This window comes from Neodiprion fabricii, chromosome 5 (genome assembly GCF_021155785.1).
Source record: "Neodiprion fabricii isolate iyNeoFabr1 chromosome 5, iyNeoFabr1.1, whole genome shotgun sequence".
NCBI classification, from domain to species: domain Eukaryota; kingdom Metazoa; phylum Arthropoda; class Insecta; order Hymenoptera; family Diprionidae; genus Neodiprion; species Neodiprion fabricii.
The window spans coordinates 28,906,188-28,922,011 of NC_060243.1; the positions used below are offsets into that span (position 1 = coordinate 28,906,188).

At 43.5% G+C, this 15,824-nt stretch overlaps 1 protein-coding gene across 5 annotated transcripts; it reads left to right on the forward strand.

Moving 5' to 3' along the window:
- Positions 1 to 1,530: 1,530 nt before the first annotated feature.
- On the forward strand, positions 1,531 to 14,884 carry LOC124183333 (homeobox protein OTX2-A-like). Of its 5 annotated transcripts, none has more exons than XM_046571703.1 (7): positions 1,531 to 2,153; positions 5,816 to 6,146; positions 7,531 to 7,682; positions 12,047 to 12,234; positions 13,827 to 13,947; positions 14,066 to 14,329; positions 14,475 to 14,884. In XM_046571703.1, the coding sequence occupies exons 2-7, from the start codon at positions 5,891 to 5,893 to the stop codon at positions 14,574 to 14,576; spliced, it is 1,083 nt and encodes a 360-aa protein (XP_046427659.1). In that variant the 5' UTR covers positions 1,531 to 2,153; positions 5,816 to 5,890; the 3' UTR covers positions 14,577 to 14,884. The 5 variants fall into 5 exon arrangements, with proteins under 5 accessions (XP_046427659.1, XP_046427660.1, XP_046427662.1 ...); XM_046571704.1 differs by having other exon boundaries at positions 14,066 to 14,326; XM_046571706.1 differs by having other exon boundaries at positions 14,123 to 14,329.
- The last annotated feature ends 940 nt before the right edge of the window (positions 14,885 to 15,824 follow it).

Genomic DNA, 15,824 nt, shown 5'->3' on the forward strand with positions numbered 1-15,824 from the left:
CACGTACCGAAATGGAACCACTCGAAACTACATGAAGACTCATCAGGAACACGTTATACCAAAGTGATGATATCTCACTGGTTCATTAATAATGTCTTACTGTACTTGTGATCGCGACTGAAAATAGTAACATTACTAATTACCATTAACCATGAAAGTGAGAGGAAAATGACTGTTGGTCCCGGAAGACAGGATATAAGAGTGAAAAATGCTGGCGTGTGATTTGGCAGTTTTGACTTATCCAGAATTTCTAAGGTCAAATGAATACCTGATGACTTTACGAGCATCCAAAATACTCGACACTGTTTTCATACTTTATCATTATGTTCAAGATGAATTAATGCTTTTGAGGTCATTCGGTTTCGAGAGTTTAGAATTGGTAATGAATTTCGTCGGAAGTGCAGAAGAAATGAACTTTGATGATGCAATTACGATCGTATTCCGTAGGGTAATTTCGAAGCTGCTAAAATCAAGGTCTTCCTTTCATAAACACTGTTGCCGTTTGACAGCAGCCCAAGCGGGAAGAGGATCATGAGTTGATCTCGCGCCGCGTTGATCATCCGATCGTTTCCATTCTCTGCGCAGGGTTCGAGTCAATAGCTGGTTAAATTGGCCGAGTCGGTGAATGGGTGCAAAGTATAACGCCGGTGTATGTAGGTTTATAGAAGCAAGCCGGTCTTAGCTACGCTAATAGCATAGTAATGCTGGCTGATCTTTTCGGAATCCTGTAAGAGCATTAGCCGCGCTCTGGCACGTGAGCAAATTAAAGTGTTCCAAGCATACGTGTGTGTCGTACACATCGGTGACTACGCGTATAATATCGCACGTATCTATATCGGTGCGTTACACTGCCACAGTTATGCGTATGTATTTAGCAATCGGTGAAGAATGTTGTGACTGAAAACCTGTTTGATATTAAACTCTTTTCTTTTAGATACAAGGTGATCGATTTTAGGAAAGGAGAAGAAGATAAACCACACTTTCTTGGATTCCTCGATCCATGTACAAAAAGCGTCTTATTTTCTTTATGGAATCAGAACATGTGAAAGGAAGCTATTCGTTCATCGTTAGAAATCCTGATACGAGTCCTGCCGATGGCGGACTCATTGGAACACGATACGCCAAAGGCGATGGACCATTTGTCCGCCATGATGAAAGGGTCGTTAAGTAACAGGTACTGAGATTGCTGGTCCGAATATGTCGCGGTGGAATGCGTGGTCCAAGGAAATGCGAGGGGTAAGCTAACGAGCGGAGGTCCTTCAGCCTCCGTCGGTTTGGGACTTGAGAGCACAGCGCTAGTTCCTGGGACAAGTATTTCCGGAATCGGAGTCTACCAACCGCATACGTATAGTGAAGAGTGCGCAGTTGCCTTGATCGCAGTTGAGGCAACAGTGGGGAAATTGGTGGTCACCGATTGGTGCCCCACCGCTTTTGGCGCAGGCGCAGTCGCCGTTGGGAATTCCTTCCCCTCGCCCCTCTGGGCACGCCCTGAGCCAGTAGCCGACGCTGTTAGTGCCCCCACGCCCCAAACAACCCTCTGAAGAGAGAGCGTACCGTAACAAACTAAACTTCTCGTGAAAAGTTGAGCTGCTTCTACTACGCCCTACTGCTATTATAGCAGGCTCTGTCTCTCGTCCGTTTGTCCGTCTGTCCGTGTGTTGTTCGCTCGGTTTCGCCCGATCGCGCGTTCGCCCGTGCCCCGGTCTCGCGTACATACGTACCTACCACGCGGGGTAAAAGCCAGGATTAAGTAAGGCTAAGGAATAAAGACTCTACCTGCACCTATATACACTTCGGAAAGGCCGAAACGTTATCTCTGATAATTGTCTGTGCTGGTTATCCGATTCGACGAGTGCTTCGTTCCCGTTTCTTTATTTTCTTTATTACATTTCCTTTCGTCAGTTTTGTTCTCTGTGACTTCTCCGTGGACCTCCTTTATTCGGCAATTATCACCCTTGAGTGGATTCCGGATTTGTGATACTGTGCGCCACTCACCGCATCGCCGCAAGAACTCAAACCCCAAGATACTGGATACTCATGCAACAAACTATTCGCACTAAAACCCAAGCACAACGATCCAGGATTACCAAGCTTCACACCTTCGTCCAATTTCTACTGCACTGAAGCTGACTGATCACGGAGAACGAACATAGGTAGGTTGTTTCACGTACTCGGTTTATACATCAAAAATGTTACAGTGGTTACTCGGTTCCTTGATTGTTCACCCTAAGACAACATCTCGGTTAATTCGCTCTGGTTAACAATTCACACGCGAATCCACAACAGCGTTGTTCTGCACTTGGCACATTAATTGTAAGTAGGTATGTATCCATTCGACGTCGGGTTATCGTGATGTTTGGTGAACCGTCGGTCAAGTTCAAGTCGCATCCGCAGCCTCCTGGTTGACGGCAAGGGACGACCGTCTCGCGGTAGCTCGCGCGCGAATTAGGTACGTGATTGCAACAGCAGCAGTAGTAGCAGCAGCAGCGGAGCCGAGGAAAGCGGAGGCAGGACTCGGGGCGCTATCCGGCAGAATAATCTGCTTACGGTAATCTTCTTGGATTGCCCCTGCTACGCTCTTCCTGCCTCTCCCTTACGGTTCTCGCGGTGGACAACCGGCCAAGAACCGGGACAGTCGCCTCGGTTCCATCCACCGTCGCAATGTCGTATGGACTACCTGGACCAGGACGCATTTGGAGAAGTAGTGAGAAGAAGAAGAAGAAGAAGAAGAAGAAGAAGAAGACGAAGAAGAGGAAGCCTGAAGAGAATAGGAATTAGAAATTCGGTACCGAAATCAATCGCGGCGAGGATTGTCACCTACGTGAAGGTGACGAAGGTCCGTTGGAGGCGCGTCGGAACAGAGGATTTACTTGGCTCTACAAGACTCGGGAATACTTGGAGAGTTTATGCTTATGAGACGCCCGACGACGTTTGGAAGGCCGAAGCTCCGCGAGGATCGAGGCGCGATCCCATATCTCGGGTGGATGGTTTCTAAAAGAACCAGCTGAAGGAGGCTTTGCTAGACGAAACTGACTCGACCACCCAGTTTGGGGGCAAAACCGAGCCGCGTTCATGATCGTTCGAGTCCTATATCCTCGTCCTCGTTCGCGTGCGAACAAAAAACCCAGCGAAATTGGCTCCGACGGAATTACAATGTGCCGTACAGACAACAACGTTCCAGGATCTCGAACCCTGCGTGCATCTGTGTGCCAGGTATACATGGATATCTTATGTATACGTTATATACAACTCGGTGCCGTTTCCATAGGAATTAAGTTTTACGCTCAATGGATCCGCAACAACGGGGTATGAGTTCAAATTGCATTCAATTCCCTTGGGGTATTAAAAAGAATTGTTCGAATTTAAGGTGGTATACATGGGGATCGAAATACATAGGTTACGGTCTATTAAAAATCTCGCAGTCCGTTCGTTCGTCTTCTCCTTACCGTCGGTACCACGGAAGAGAGAAAAATCCGTTCAGGTACGGTATGAATAGTTTCGTTGTTGTCCTGTAAGAAATAATAGTAGTTCTCAGAATCATTTGACGTCTGGTTCAAACCGAACCCGCATACATTGTACTGAAGAAGATAAAAAAGAAAGAAAAAATAATAAACAAATAAAATAAACATTCAAACGCCCATAAAGCATGAAGACGATGAAAGGTAACATGCAACAAAAAAGAAAAAGGAAACACGATTGCACATAGCGAGTTTAAATTATTGTTGTGGGCAGTTAGTTATCGAAAAATGTTCGCAGTCGAAATCAAGGATGCCATGGCTGTGCATAGGGAACGCAGACTCGACTGATCACCCTGCGTAGCTACACCCACGCCTCCACCCACTCGATGATTTAATACCTACGGCAGCCCAGCTTACGCGGGAGCACGGTGCAACTCGACTTTCTTGAGCATCCTCGAGTAACAATGCATGCTCGTTGAGCAAACACTCGCGAAAACAATGCGCGGTTCTACACTAGTCCGGGAGTCTTTACTGACGGGAGGGGCCGACAGGTACCTCTCGGTTTTTCCAATAACCACGAACGTCGGTGTCCGCGTGTATGGTGCAGAATCGAAGAATCATTCTTCGGTAACGATATCGGACCGACGGTAGCGGACGATCAGTGTCCCATCATGCTTTGGTGATCCATAAGTCAGCACGCCACGATCCACGCCGTGGTCATCGAGGCGTGATGTCAAACCACATCATGGCAATAACAGAGATTTAGGAGTCGTTAGCCCGTTGGTCCAGATACACTCGACGCGTACTCGTTCATTGGCAACAAAAAGAGTGTTTGCGGTTGGGTCTCGGCGGGGGAGCAGGCTGGCTGAAAGTGGAATCGATTGATCGGTGAGAGGTGCTCGTCGAGTCGAGACCGAAAGAAACGACCCAGGGAAGGTCCAGTGAACGGGGAGAAGAGAGACCCTCGAAGGATTTTCAAGAGCCAATCCTTGAGGCCCGCCCCACGGTAGTTTGTAGCAAGTGTAGGAGGAGGACCAGGATCGGAAAGAGAGGCGAGATGCTGGGGGGTTTGCGAAAAAATAAAGGGCAGCTCGCGCCTCGCCGATTTCACGGTTACCGCACAAGAGAGAACTGAAGCACCACTTCCTGCCATCGCGTTCCCTAATTCCTTCTGTCGAGTTTTTAATATAACCGACCAAGGCAAAGAGAGACTGTGCCGCGGCCCACACGAGTGCCCGAAGAACAATACTTTATTAAAAAGGGGGACCGCAACTTCAACATCGACTTCACCATTTACAGTCCGCCTACCTTTACACTTTGTACAAAACAAACCATGCGTGGTTTATTGCTAGAATCACGACTCGCGCCCCTGCGTTGCTTGGTGCACACATCTGTACCCACTGCTTGGCTACCACCATTCGTTGCGTCGTCTGTTCGTATCGGTCCAACAAAACGTCGTCACACGATCTTTACGATCTCTGCAAAGTCCAAGTCGTGGATGAGGAACTATGTTGCAAGAGACATTTTTCATTTGTACCCATTGATATCTGGGTATTTCGATACCTTCCGAAGGATTTGCAGCATTTAACGATATTCCCATGTTGAGAACAGTACCAATCGATGGTCTTGTTCAAGTACGATTTTGTCCAAGCTTGTTCGCACTTTCATTGGTCGTGTTGTCGTGAAGCTTCTAGAAAGAGACAAGAAAAATGTGGACGTAACGATATCGGAATGCGACGGGTGTTGATTGAAAGAACTGCGAATGCAAATGAAAGTAATTAAAGTGATCCGAAACACGTGTGCGACGTCTGAAAGCCGACATGAGAGGTCTGCCGGACATCTGTGTCGGGAGAAAAAAATGTCATAGCTGGCCTCATTGCGTCTTACAGGTGTTCGGTCGAGGTATCGAGTGCCTGTATGGTAGCGCTACGTCACATATTCTCATATAATTTCGTTGCATCCTGAAACGGAGGTGGGAAAGCAGATGCAGTCGATACGGAGCCAGAACCCAGGAGCGAGATGGCGTCGTCGGCGAAGATCCACTCCGAGTAAATATCTATGTTGGAAAAATAGCGTTTCGACTTCGTAACCGGAGAGGATAAAGCCCGGATCAAGCGCGTCCGGGACGCGGGGCGCTGCATCCACCGCGCCAAAGCTGAGGAATCGTGTTGCAAGTCGGGGATTATCCTGCGTCGGGCATCGCAGCTGCCATTCGTGCCAACGACGACCAACTGCCCGCGTGATCCTCGCTCTAAAATCGCCCCCCAGGCGTGCCCCAAACTCTAAACGTATCTCAAAAACGGCGCCCAAAACCCACTAAACCACTAAACCGCTATCTCTGACTAAAGATTTCCCAGTTCCAGGGCGGGACGTCGAGCTCGCCGACGTCTCTGTGACTGGGCTGACAACGGGGACCGGAAGTGGCGGTGGTGATGTGGCCCAACAGCCTCGGCGGGGGGGCAGGTTGCGCCGGGGGCGGAGGCGGCGCCGATCTCGGCGGACTCGCCTCGTCCACCGCCTCGGCTACCGACTTGTTCGGTCCCGCGGGCTTTGGGGCCTCAGCCGCCGGGCCTTACGGGGCCCTGAAGACCAACCCTTACGTCAGCGCCCTGGGTATGCCGCCGATCGAGGCCCTCCACACCAGCATTGGCTACCCCGGTTGCACAACCGCCGGTGAGTCCTACTACTGTGAGTGCCGAATTTCAGCCCTACTAATTTCATCCTCAAACATGTCATTTTATACACGCGCTGTAATGTTTAAACAATGTAGGGGTTATGCCTAGTCATGAGGCCGAGAAAAACGTTTTTTCAAGGAGTTTTCACGAAGAGACGTTTCGATTTGTTGATATAAAAATTTGAATACATATTGGGGGGTAACATTTAACTTTGTTCTGATATTTTTTATTTGTAAAGATTATAATTTCTAAAGCTGCTATAGTCGATCTCTGGGAGCACCGCTAAAAACAGGCGTCTTGCGGTGAGCAAGATATCTTCGGACTAAATCGTCCGAAATAAGAAAACAAAGACAACTTACTTAATATAAGGCATTATTTGGTCTTTGTTCGAAGGAATAAGCAAAATATTAATTGTTAACAAAACGGCGTGTTCTGAAAAAAAAATCGATCTTCCGTAGAAATCCACACCTTAATTTGTTTATAAAATGTAAAATATTTACTGTCGAGAAAAAAGCTTCGATCAAGGACTGAAAAATATATTCGTAAAGCTTGTGTAAAAATTTGAGACTAATCGGTTCAGCCGTTTCCGAAAAATCTTGCTCACTGACTTTGATAACGTAGGTTTGAGAAAAACGCGTTCAAAGTTTCACAAGCACTTTCAAACGCTTCGGGGCGTTTTTGCAAATGTGCGCGTAACTTCGACAACGTTTGTCGGATCGACGTGAAATTTTTTGTGCGTATACTTGAATATATGTAGGTACTTTACGAAAATGAAATTAAAAAAAAATCGATTTCTAAAAAACCGTGACTATGTATAACCCCTCAATACCTTGGTGGCAATACAACGATAAGCAGTGTCCGTTTACCTGACGGCTGATCCCTACAGTAATTGCAGTAATTCACCCGCCACAGGCATTTTAGCCGACACCCTCGCCGACGATCGCTCGTCTGATTTTATCTGATCGTTATCTCGCGTCTTTTCGCTTCCATGTCTGTATAATAAATCGCTGACATACAGGGATATTTATACGCGTCGATTCGTATCGGTGACGAAGCAGTGAACCATTTAGTCCGTATCGTTCCTTCTACCCTCTTGCTTTGGTTTTCAATCTTGATGCCAATTAACGTCGACTTCTTTATAATTGTGTGTTCTTATCTTTTTGATGTCGAAGCTTCGTTAGTAGTCACGAGTACTGGCGGTGATCAGCCGTTGGGTAGCCTGATACAGATCATTAATCACGATAGTAAGTATCGTCGCGAAATTTTGATGGTGCACTCGTACCGACATAACTATGACGATAATTGGCGCGATACAGATTCAGAGAAACACGTTTTTAAGTAGACAACTGCTCACCTTTTTCCAACTCACTCTCATTCGAGATTCGTCATTTGTGAAGGTAACCCTCGAAAGCAGCGACGGGAACGAACGACGTTCACAAGGGCTCAGCTGGACGTGCTCGAGGGATTATTTTCGAAAACTAGGTATCCGGATATTTTCATGCGCGAGGAAGTCGCCCTCAAGATCAATCTACCAGAGTCAAGAGTTCAGGTTCGTATTCAACTTTCATAAATCCAGTGGAACGTATCATTTTTCTACGTAGAAACGTTTTTCCCAAGATACGTATACACAGTTTCTCGAACATTGATTAGAATCGCAATAATTTCCGTCTTCCAGGGATGAATTCCTGGGTAAACTAACATCTCTACAATCCACTGTCGGAATTCGACGCGCTTTTCTTAATCCTAAAATACAGATATAATATCCCTACTTTACATTATTTTCGCACGAAGCTTCACGGACTGTTTCACATAGCTCAGTCTTCGCACATCGATGCAACCAAAAAATCGCAATTCGAGTGTTAAGAAAATTTTTAGCGGTCATCCCGCCACGTACGTACAGAGATGAAAGCTCGACGCAAAGCCTGCACTGACCTTTGATCCAAAAATTGACTTTTGCTCCAATTAAGCTCAGAAAATATCGAAAGGTTGATAGGAGGTAATCTTGGTAGGATATTTTGAACCCTGAAGGAAAGAACGTGACGCCGTGTCCTCTTCGACACGATTTAACAACGATTTTCGGATTCGCGCGTCCTTACGTATTTAGATAAAGATAAAACGAGATGCGTATTAGCTCGGTGAGATTAGAACCTTAGGCACACCCCGCGCAAACATATCACAGAGGCGTAAGCACAGTAGCCGTGTGTGTACAACGGCACGTGGCACTCATCGATTCGCCATTCCCAGTCGCCGGGAGCTAACTCGATTATCCTGTTAGGTCGCGTTAGAGGAATACCAACCACGCGACGGTCAATAAGGGGCCAGAAATAGGTGCGGGAATCTTTCTCAGCTTGGACGATTCTCGAGTAGGTACTGCACGATGCGTGCACCATGCGGCGTGCAAACGTCGCGCCGGGGATCCTAGAACAAACAAATATCCATCGCCTCATCAGCGACTCGATGTCTGAATTCAGCGTTGCCGACACTGAGAATAATTTCATTTGTTACGGTAACTAGAAAAATTGAGCAAATCAGATATCGTTGAAAAAACTGTTTGAATATTTGTTGGAATTAGGAAAAACGAGGTACGCCTAACCATTTTGCGCTATCGCCGATCCTTTTTTGCTAATTGCAACGCAAAATCAGTTTCTGAGGTTTACTCTGCTTTTTTAGTCAAACAAGGCTTTAACGTCAATTTATTGTTGCACGAGCGTTAAATTTTCGCAACAGTTGCAAAATATAGGTTCACAGCGATCGTAATGAGAAAGAATAGCAACGGATACCAGACTTTTCTTAGTATAGAGATATTAGAAACTTTTTAATATTTAGGACCACCACCAGCTTGTAAGACAAGATCGTTTGAAAATTTCCGACGGTATCTAATCGGTGCATAATTGGTTTCTCAGGAACCTCACAATTGGCTGATTTTTAGTTTGTTGTTTAGATTTCACAGAGCATATTTAGAGACTTCGCTATAAGTCTTGAGATTTCGTCGGACGTCTTCAGATTAATTATCTTCAGATTCCGGCATAAGCGACAACATTTCTTAATAAGAAGAAAACTTTTTTTTCTACTCATTGAACGGACTCTAATTTCTTTAGATTTAAAGAAATTTCTTCAGGGTTGGCAACGCTGTCAGCGTGATCTGTGCCAAGTCGATGCATTCGTATCGCAATTCCAAGGATCTCCTTAATGACGTAGATGATTAGTTATTGGCTTTGGAAACGCAGGCTGGTCGGTTCACAGAGTTCTAACTGTGTATTCCCTCACGCACATATACTTCCAAGAATTCACCATCTCAAGCATCTTCCCATAAACCTTGTAACTTTCCATCTCCAAGTGTTTTTTTCCTCAGTCACACTTTCAAATCATCTCATACGTAACTCCAAATCTGCTTTTTTTCTACACTCAACTTAAACTCCGCATCCCTTGCACATTTTTTTCTTCATCCTCATCCGTAACGAAGTCATCTTAATACCGAACGCAGGCACTCCGCAAACTGTGATCTAATCTAATCAAGCTTTACCGTAATTCTCATCAACATCACATCTTGCTTGTTGTAAAAGTATACAGTTTGTTAAATATCGTTATCGCGCCTCAATTTCCACGCACAAGAAAATTACCTGCGACTTAGCTGGCGTTCGTAAAGGTGCCTAATCGTAAGTCGGCTTTCAGTTTAGGGACTTGACCAAGAACAGAAGCTCTGTGCGAGTTTGAATATGTTTTCATACTCGCCGATGATGCGCTTCCCTGCACTTTGCCGGAAATTACGTGCGATCTACGTGATACAGAGAAACGCCAAAAGTGAACACCGGGAAAGCCGAGTTTCGTTACGAAAAATTAGGTTGCCTGTGACGCCGATCGCACAGGAACCGTGCTACGTGCAGAAATCTATAGCGCCAAGTTCTCTGTTCGACTTTTACCATTAGCACAAAGGCCAGGTGCAGGGAAGAGGTAAAGAGGTCCTGGTCTCTCAGTGGCAACTGATGAGCCCACGATATGCAGCGACACGAATCCCACGAATTTTCTACCCTGCCGTCAATGCGCTCGCTTTCGGTAGCCATAAAAACCCGCCGTTTTGGCATCCCGTCCTTCGTTGCGGCAACCTTCGAGCAAAAGTCAGGGGAACTTGAAATTCTTTCCGTGAATTACGAAGGCTTCCAGTAACGTTTCGCAGTGAAAGTAATTCCAAATCATTGCAGTCGGAGACTGGCAGTGCTTTTCCAGGGTTCCTTCGCTTTTTAGAACACAAAATTCCCTGACTTTTCCAGGTGTTCCAGCCTGAAAATGGGATTTTTTTCAGCAACCTTCCAAGATATATACCGCTGATTAATGACAATTTTTTTGCATATCAATACTAATACCTTCAATATTACCTAGTAAGTAATTTACTGTCCGACTACTAATTTACAAAACAACAGCCAGCGATTTTCAGTGAAAAAAAAAAAACGAAAGGAGGTTTGATATCAAGTAATGTACGTGAAAGAACGAGTTTATTTCTTCAAGAAACTTGAAATTCCAATCTTGTTTTCGAAATTCCCTGACTTTTCCCTGCTGTAAGAAACTCCCAGAGTTTTCCAGTTTTTCCCTGTGCGTACGAATCCTGTTTTCCGAACCAAGTCTATCTGGTTCTGTGGTTTTTCTCCCAGGAACATGTGCGCTGAGAGAAATTTTTAGTTCCGATTACCGCTCAGTCCTTAACTATTTTCATTTTTCACCACAATCGAAAAATATACTTCCAGGTAGAAAATGAAATCAGTTTTCTAGCTGTTACCGGAAAGTCTGGTATCCGTTGCTATTCTTTCTCATTACGATCGCTGTTGCTATATTTTCTTGCAACTGTTGCGAAAATTTAACGCTCGTGCAAGAATAAATTGACGCTGAAGCCTTGTTTAACTAAAAAAGTAGAGAAAACCTCAGAAACTGATTCAGCGTTGCAATAAACAAAAAAGGATCGACGATAGCGCAAAATGTTTACGCGTACGTCGTTTCTCGTAATTCCAACAAATATTCAAACAGTTTTTTCAACGATACCTGTTTAACTCAGTTTTTCTAGTCACCGTATCAAACGAAATCTTTCCTCAGTGTGACCATTTTCCCGCATCCAATTGCTGTATGGTTCGATTCGCGTGGAAACTATCGTTGCTTCGACGAGTTTATGGGGAAAGTGCATTTCACACGCGATGTGCTGGGATTTTCGGCTCGTTTCACCCCTCCTCGCCCCCTGGGTGAGGAGGGGTTGGGTATCAGGGTAGCCGGGCAGCCTCGCGATAGTAGAAGAACGCCGAGGCCGTGTCGTCGTTCCCCAGCGACAGAAAATCCCGAGAAACCTAAGCTCACCTCCGCGTAACATTGATCGCACGGGGCTTCGCAGCGGCTCTCTGTCTGCGGTCCTGGGGAAAGCCGAGCCGCGTTCTCAACTTAAATTTTCTAACAAAATCAAACGCTGGGTGTTCACGATTTGGCAGAACGTGTTTAAACCGTGGATTTGCGTAAATTTGACGAATGAAGGATTCGAGGGCAGGCGGTGAAACGGGGACGACGTTTCGAGTCCATCTGGAAATTCACAACGTTCAAAATCGTTATTTATCAGGCTTGATGGCGCAACGTAGGTATACAAAACACCTCGACGAAGACCCGCGCGCAAGCTTTCGACTCTTCTGCGTACAGCTTTAAGCGCATTAAACTTCGCCTCGCGCGATTTTCCCGAAACAAAAGAGCGTCGAGATTCTCTCACCTGCCAAACACCGTGAACCGGATGTATAATAACACAAAATTACCCGTCGCTGAATGTTCACTCGAAGTGAGAAACCAAGGATGATATCCCTAGACTTCCTGTTCGGATTTTCACAACTCTTTCGATAACGTCGTTCGAAACGATTGCGGTGAACAACGAGTCGTCTTCGTGTTTTTTAGGTATGGTTCAAGAACCGTAGGGCAAAATGCAGACAGCAGCAGAAGCAGCAGCAACAGCAACAGGAAAAAACACCGAGGTCGAAAAAACCTTCCTCCAATACAGGCAACAATCCTCCCGCCGGAAAAACACCCTCTATTACTGCCGCAACACCCGCCCCTGCTGCCGTTGTTCCAGCCACAACGCCACTGTGAGTAAAACTATCACGCCTCGTAATTTGAAAACTGAGAAAGCACAAAATTAATCAAAAAAAAATCAACAAGCATTTTTATAACAACGAACAGAGACATCTATTTTTATTTTTAGATTTGTTTTTTTTTTTTACGAAAATTAATACACTTGGAGCAATTCGAGTTTGGGGGCTTTATTATTTACAGTTTTGAGAACGTTGTGTCATTTTTTCATTCAAATTGACAACGAAATGACGGCAAAGCACATATAAGTAGCGAACGACTACGAAATTTTAGGATTGAAATTTAAAAATCTTGACACAAGCTCGAAGCAATGAACAAGTTTCAAAGATTGTGTCCAGATTTCAAGTAGATTGGATAAAAATGGAACCGAGGAATCTGCGCCATCGGATTAAAAACGTTGTCGTTTGCTACTTGTATGCACCATGCAGCCGTTTCGTTATTAATTTCAATAAAAAAAGTCTAAAATGTTCTTCAAACTACGAATAAGATAAAGCCCTCGAACTCAAATTTCTCGAAGTGTTTTCATTTTCTTAAAAAAAAAAAAAAAAAAAAAAAAAACTCCAAAAAATATGTATGATTTTAGACCGTCCAAACTGTGTCCCACACCTTAATCACAAGAAATTAATAGAGTGGTTGATGAAAATTGAGGAATTATCATTCCTCAAAATAAGTGAACTTTTCTAATATATATTCCAAGTCGATCATCCGTCGGACTTTGAACCCTCAGGCTCTCCGACTCTTAATTAAAGTGTTAGCTTGTATAACGGTAGAACCATAAGAAAAAAGCTTTTCCGAAACGTTGGAGCTTTTCGTAATTGAAATCGTCGTACCAACGTTGAACCGGAAAGCTCTCGCCAATGGTGTTTTGGCGAAAAAATTATTTGCTGGTAGCAAAAATTCGGAAATCCCGAAGCTTCGTTCATATCGGTGATATTTCATCTTGGCTTTTGTAACAACACGCTTCTCGAATATGGACAGCCATACTTAACTACCCCATTTGCCAAAGTCAACCAAGTCTACCTCGTATCATCTGACCAACGCTTTTTACCAATCCTAATAAAACGATGAACCTTTACTCAATTTCACTCCAATTTTACGATTACTTGATCATTCAAGACCGCGAGGATTTTCGAATTTTACTTTTCCTCCCTCTCCTTGTATCTTCGTTTTATCGATAATCATCATTCGCCTGAATACAACCGTCACACAAGCTTCTGCAATTAACCCTTCAACGGCCAAGTCTCCTTTCCGGTTGAAAAAAATCATTCATCTTAATAAAAGTGTTTGAAAATTTACAGTTTTTAAAAACAGTGTTCTTCAATTATCATGCCTAAATAAACAGTTTTTCAAATGAAATTATTCCGTGAAAACTTTCTTTCGCGTGCGTTACTATTTTTCAAATTATTTCAGGATATTTAAATTTAAATTGAAGAAGGTAATAAAAAAAAAAAAAAACAACTGTTTCGTCATCGTAGTAAATATGCTTCAACGGTAATCAAAGGGTTAATTTGAGTGTGAGACCAAAAAAAAAAACTCCAGAAAATGTACAGGATAAGAAAAACTGACTAAAACGAATAAACTATCGTAGAAGTGGAGGTACCAGCGGTTCGGCGGCAAGTTCACCAGCTCTTTTGAGGGACTCGCCACAATACAAGCCTGCCGGAGGTGCAACGAGTCTGCTTCTAGCTGCTAGTACAACTCCGCCAAGTGTGAGTCGTCGTCACGAAAAATTTCATACAATTATAAAATAAGTTTGAATTATCAAACAGCTAAAACATGGTAAAATCAGTGAACCATTTCTCACGGGTTCTCTCGACTTTCTCCCAGGACTCCGGTGCCTTTCGTTCATGGACTAGCCAGGACTCACTAGGCTTTCCATTTCAGTTGGGCGGCACGGTTTACAGCAGCGGCGGAAGCAGCAGCAGTATTTGGAGTCCTGCGGTAACGGAAGGCGGGGGTGGATTTCCCGGTGATCACCAAAGACTGGCATGGACAACGACGGCGAGTCAGCAACAGTGTTACCAGAACTACTCGTCCTACTACACGAACATGGACTACCTGTCACCGGCGCCGCACCAACTGAACGTGGTAGTAAGTCAGCTCTGACCTTTGGCTTTCGTTTGGTTTCGATGATACTTCAATTACATGCGATCTCCCTAGAGCCAGAGGAGCGATCTTGTAACGATAGAATCAGACGAAACGCAGGCTGTTTAATTAAAGACTTTCCGTTTCCTAGGATGGGGGCGGCAGCGGTTTGGACACAACTTGGAGCAAAACGAGGGACGAAAGTGCCTCGTCTTGGTTTTATAACAGCGCCGGTTGGGGTGACCGGAAGTGAATTTCGGCCTAACATCCGGCTCTGGGTACTACGAGGAAGGCCCAGACACCTACATATCATCGACAATATATTGAAACTCACGCGATCCGAACAAGATATTAACTTTGACGACGGGTAAGAACGAAGGACGGTTTACATTTATGTGAGAGAAAGAAAATTTACAACAAATCAAACGACAAATACAAAATAACACGAGAGAGAGAGAGAGAGAGAGAGAGAGAGAGAGAAATTAACGAAACGCGACGGGGACGAAACTAGACATATCTCCAAAACACAAAAGCGTTATTTCCTTCGATTTTTCATTTTTACCAATCAACTCGAGACGTATAATAATATGTTGATATAATACGACGTATTGATGCGGTTAAATCAGATTTTCATTTACCACTAAGTGTCATTATTCACGCGAAAAATGATCGAAAAGAATATAGAGTACTAATGACGTAAAATTTACGAACGCTACGTGTAACACACAACATTGAGCGAAGGCATAGCCGGAGGAAAAAAAGAAAAATCGAAAATTAAAAATATATATATATATATACATATACATATATAAATAAATATAAATAAATGAATATACATATAAAAGAATATATTAATGTAAATATTATATGAATTACTATTATTATTATTATTATTATTATTATTATTATTATTATTATTATTATTATTATTATTATTATTATTATTATTATTACTGTCATAAGTCAGATATATGTATTATAGGTAAGGTAATTTAATTGAAAAAAAAAGAAAGAAAAAAACAATTTCAAACCAGAATTATCATGTTTGTAAAATGATTAGCTTTTATTAAGAAACTACGTGCATAGTATATATATATATATAGTGTATAGGAAGTTAGATCCTATAAAATGTACCGATCACCGTATACATTAACGCACTCGACGAAAAAAAAAAAAAAATATCTTTCAATCAATTAAGTCTAAAGAAGCGATTTCTTTGCTTTGGAGAGTGAAAAAATTGCAGAGAAAACAACGATTTTTGTTTCACGGTAATTTACAGACATATTACCGAGGAGAATTTAGCATAAAACATAGCGGGGTCTGTGTATTAAAGTACGATTGTATTATACGTAAAATGTGAATCTGTCATTCTAAATATAACAATTATCAGATGCATTCATCGAATCTATACCATCACTCTGACAAGATAATGAACGGAATGAATAAATGAATGATTAAAATTTTACCGGTATTATGATGTACGTAGAAATTACTAGAAACG